At 43.1% G+C, this 5,166-nt stretch overlaps 1 protein-coding gene across 5 annotated transcripts in view; it reads right to left on the bottom strand.

Moving 5' to 3' along the window:
* LOC127946136 (dnaJ homolog subfamily C member 13) overlaps positions 1–3,773 on the bottom strand; it is a 38,452-nt gene extending 34,679 nt beyond the window's left edge. For 4 of the 5 annotated variants that reach the window (XM_052542454.1, XM_052542450.1, XM_052542452.1 and 1 more), the window contains exons 1-2: positions 3,609–3,773; positions 1,033–1,113 (exon numbers count right to left, since the gene is read on the bottom strand). In XM_052542454.1, coding sequence (XP_052398414.1) covers positions 1,033–1,100 — 68 coding nt within the window. In that variant the 5' untranslated portion in view covers positions 1,101–1,113; positions 3,609–3,773. Of the gene's footprint in view, positions 1–1,032; positions 1,114–3,527 lie in introns of all 5 variants that reach the window. The other variant, XM_052542451.1, reaches the window with a different exon arrangement.
* Between the last annotated feature and the right edge of the window lie 1,393 nt (positions 3,774–5,166).

The following is a 5,166-nucleotide window of genomic DNA, read 5'->3' as shown; positions in this document are numbered from 1 at the left end:
CCAGTGTTTCTGTCCACACAAAGAAATCAGTGGGCTCCAACATAATTCTGAAACATTTCTGAAAGCTCTACTTCTAATGTTTTCATCGAATAAAGAAAGTCATTCATGTTTGGAACGACATGAGGCTGAGCAGAGAACAACAATCATTTTCACACTACTACAGTCCTCCTGACGAAATCACAACACCATTTCAGTTTCTGTCAGCTGTTGCATAATCGACTCCACTTCTGTCTGAATCAAGCTCTCAGAGACATCCACATCGAGTTCGGAGGGGCGGACCAATGACAGGAGACTTCCTCTATCTGTGTGTGTGTGTGTGTGTGTGTGTGTACCTACTTAAACATATTTTGGGAACAAATTTGTACCCAAAAGTGAGCTAAACTTGACAAAATCTCCAGAAACCTCCCTTTGAGGACGTCCTCATTTGTAAAACTGGTTTGAAAATAAAGGACATTTTTCTTTCAATTGCTCAAATGCTGTAGTTGTCTGTAAGGGTCCGGTTTAGCTGTAGCTGACAGAACGGTGTAAAACCATTAGATCTGTGCAGCGTTTGGAAACGTTGGCCTGTTCTTCACTCTTCGACTGTGCTCTGGATTGCATCCGAGTGTTTTTCCAAGCATTCATCCTGACCCGGAGTATTTCTCAGAGGAAATGATGATCTCACTGGTCTTGGTGGAGACACATTCAGGTCTGCTTCTGTTTTTAATGCGTCCACCAGCTTCAGCACTGACTGGGACTGAGAATCTGCGTGTCTCTATTCCCAACACAGATTTCATTAGCAAAACCATGTCTGGAAACTGCAACCATTCAACCTATCAAAATAAAATTCTTCTAGAAACGAAATGAAAGTGAATGGGTGCCATCAAGCTTGAAAAGCACCTTAACAACTGAACTAACAGCTTCTTGAGGAAGGAACCACTATTCTCATGTTCTTCGCTGGCATTGCACACTGTGATCAATTACAACAGATGCAACAGACATCTCCCTCAAGCCTGAGGTCTGGAACATGAGGACACAGACTGAGGCACTTACTTCCCCCTCCAGGAGTGTTTGGTCGTGTAGAAGCAGGCCAGGTCTCTGTTGTCTTTGAGGACGTTCATCTTCAGGCAGGGCCTGTGAAAACACAAGAGGTCAGAGACATGAACCTGATTCCCTCCTGCTCATGGGGACACATGGAAACACACTCACATACCACAACAGCACCACAAATGGATGCTCTGCAGTGAATGGGTGCCGTCAGAATGAGAGTCCAAACAGCCGGAAGTGTTTCATCTTTTGTCTTCTCCAGAGGTTCACTGATGGACTGGAGTGCTGTGGATTATTGGGATGTTTTTATCAGACTCTCATTCTGACGGCACCCATTCACTGCAGAGCATCCATTGATGAGACACTGATGCAATGCTACATTTCTACAAATGTTTCTACAAACGCTTCTTCATCAGGGATTTCACGGTAACTGTTACGAGTCCTGATACTAGGCTAATGTTAGTAATGTTCTTATACATTTAACGCACTCGTTACTGAAGTAAACGGTCAGTCACACAGTAAGAAGTAAGAACAGAACACAGAGAATGCTTTTCTTCTTTTCTATGTTATTTGATTGAGATTAAAGACACAGACAGGTTTATTGGTGCCACACCACAAACACCCAACACTTCCTAAAATATGAGCAAGCACACTTGACCCGGGACGCAGGGACTCCACACCTCTCTCGCAGGCCGGAGATCCAGAGAGTGAAGCATTGTGGGTAATCCTCACAGATGTCAAATCAACTTCTTAAGAGTTTAGATAACGGAAATGAATGCTAACCAAAGAAGCAGGCTCTGAATTGTTTCACTCAATTAAACACAATAAAGAAAACATGTATACTGTGTTCAGAGAAAAGTATATTTAATGAGGAGAGGATCAGATTCTCTCAGGTATGAGACACACACAACACAATGAGAGAGTAAAGCTGAATGTGTCTATCAGCAGAAACACACTTCCTTCCTTCCTTCCACAGCGGCTCAGACGAGAGAATCGCTCATCACACACGGACTCGTAACACACCTCACACTGGGGTGACACTGACACACACCGAGCGAGGGATGCAGTGCACTGGAGAAGAACAACACCTGATGACAGAGAGACGGTGTAACATCTGCTCGTCCTCATCTAAACGTGCTCGGTCTCTTCATCACTCCACTGAGTGAAAGACACAACCCCTGATCTAGAGGACTGATGAAGTGACTGAAGTATCAGTGTTACAAAATTACACATTAACAGTGTTAAAAAAAGAAAGAAAAATTAATCAGGTTCAAAGTAGAAGACTTTTCAAATAAATGTAAATCAATGAACAGCCTTCACAGTTCTGAGGTTTGATTATAAATCCATTACAAAAATAATCCAAAGGTGTTTGTCCATTAAAAATCTCCTCGATTCACAGAGAAAGTGAATTAAAATCAATTAAAGAGTGAGTGACTGAAGAGACATGTGACCAAGTGTGAAGTGCTCAGAAACAGTGCTCTGCATTTAACACAACCGAGTGAACACACACACACACACACACACACACACACACACACACACTCTTTCTCTAATGTCCAACATCTGTCCACAGTCCTCCTACTGAATAGTAATCTTGCTAATCTCAAATGCAGTAGTCAGTGTAATTACAGTCCAGGATGAGGTCACATGATCAGCATGAAGAGTGGATCAATACAAGCACAGAAACACACACTTCACTCTGCAGTGATCTCTGTGTGAGACATTCATCAAACTGATCTTCAGATAACAGAGCATTTGTGAAAGATTTTATGAATGCAAAGCTCCAGTAAAGCCTCTGATGAACCTGTAGCTGCTGAAAGCACATGCTTTCAATAAAACATAACGACAGGCATGAGTGTGCTGCGTGACATTCACACGGACATTACACAGCTGATCACACACACACACACACACACACACCTCCATCAGATCACAGACTCAAAAACTGTAAATCCAGGTGAGCTCAGTGTAAAGCTGCTGTGTTCATGACGGTCTTCTCTTCTTCTCATTTAATCAGACACTAACTCTCTTACTGTAAGCATCAGACTGCAGATATGAACCTCACACAATTATAAAAGGAGAAAAGAGAGATAGCTTTAATTATATGACAACGATGATATCTATTCATGTTTTATCTCTAATCTTATTAATGCAATATTAATATAAATTCTATAAAGGTCTGGGAATTGACTTCCCTGCTCGTGGTCACGATGTAATACAGTACAAACAAATACATTTAATATAGTAAATGCTTTAGTTCCTTGCTCGTTTGAACGGTCTATTGATCGGTTTACAGTGATTTCAAGGGTCTGAATATTGTGTGATGCTGATCATATAAGAGATGTTAGCAGGATTCGTCTAGTTTAGTCAGAAGTGAGAGATCCTCACTCAATACAGACACCGGTTATTAATAAATCCGCCTCTGATACAGTCACACTGACATCAGCAGTGCTCAGAGTTAGTCAGAACTGTAGATGAAGCAGCACAGGCTTGTGTTTTACCGTGTTATTCTGACGGGGAAAGCGGCCTTACACCGCCGCGCAGCTCGAGCGCGGATCGCACTGCAGCACAGTCATCTTTACCTGGATCTGCGCTATCAGAAGCGGCCCAGTTCGGTTCCGTGCCTCCGGTACACTGCTGCAGCTCCGTGATCCCGAACCGACCGCTTGCGCTTCCGTCAGTCAGACACTCAGGACGCCGCCATCTTCCTTCTGCCACCAGCTGCGCATGCGCACGACCGAGAAGCTCACGCGTCCGTCAGCTGACCGCTCAGACCGGAAGCGCGGCGTTAAAGAGACAAACCTACATTTATTACGTCATACTTAAATTAGCCCTAAATCTATTAACAGATTTAGCCCTGCTTCACACATTTCAAAATATATATACAGGGCCATCTATCTATCTATCTATCTATCTATCTATCTATCTATCTATCTATCTATCTATCTATCTATCTATCTATCTATCTATCTATCTATTATGCATAAGATGGTTAGTCGTTTCTTGTACTTGTACATTTTTTGTTTGTTTATTCTGTCTTAAGCAATTTTTCCCCAATCAGCTTTAATAGGAACTTACTCCAGGACATCAGAAATAGCACACCAAATAACTCTCTGCCAACATTTGATCATTCAGATGTTTTTCTGGACATGTAAGTCGGAGGAGCTGTGTTCCTATTGAGTTGTTCAGTGATGACGGGCCCAAGCCTCAGCTCGCTTCACTGGAGAACACGACTACAGCAGGTGTTTATGAGCACTGTTTATTCAGATTAATCATTCAAGCTTAGCGTTTTCAAACTTACAGTGTACACCACAGTCTCTGTGCTCCCAGCATCCCACAAATAATTGTTATATTTATTTATTTATTTATATTTTCATTGTCTGGCTATCTGGGACTTCAGTATGGAGTTAAAGGTTAGGATTATAACTTTTTCGGTAGTATTATATCACATTGTGAGTGTATATTAGCACCTTTTGTTATTTTCTCGTGGTATCTGAGAGCGTTTGGACAGGGAAGCGATGACATGTGAGATTAAAATAAAAAAAAAAAAGTGAAGTGACATTCAGCCAAGTATGGTGACCCATACTCAGAATTTGTGCTCTGCATTTAACCCATCCGAAATGCACACACACAGAGCAGTGAACACACACACACACACACACTGTGAGCACACACCCGGAGCAGTGTTCATCATTTATGCTGCGGCGCCCGGGGAGCAGTTGGGGGTTCGATGCCTTGCTCAAGGGCACCTAAGTCGTAGTATTGAAGGTGGAGAGAGAGCTGTTCATGCACTCCCCCCCACCCACAATTCCTGCCGGCCCGAGACTAGAACCCACAACCCTTCGATTGGGAGTCCAACCCTCTAACCATTAGGCCACGGCTTCCCCGGGATCAGACTTAACAAGAGAATAATTTCAGACAGTCCTATCGATTTAGGACTCTGTCCTGAGCATCCATCTGGTGAATCTCCACTCCTTAGCAAATGAATCAGACAGCTACGACTCCTCTCACACATAAACTAGAACTTTGTAAACTCCGCTGAGCTCCGCTTCACAGAAACCCGTCTGAACGGAGCCATCCCGGACAGTGCGTCACATCTAACGCTCTCCAGCTCCAGAGCAGACCGCGTCACAGAGTCAT

The sequence above is a fragment of the Carassius gibelio genome, chromosome A24 (genome assembly GCF_023724105.1).
Source record: "Carassius gibelio isolate Cgi1373 ecotype wild population from Czech Republic chromosome A24, carGib1.2-hapl.c, whole genome shotgun sequence".
Lineage (NCBI taxonomy): Eukaryota > Metazoa > Chordata > Actinopteri > Cypriniformes > Cyprinidae > Carassius > Carassius gibelio.
This window is presented reverse-complemented; position numbering and strand designations above follow the sequence as displayed.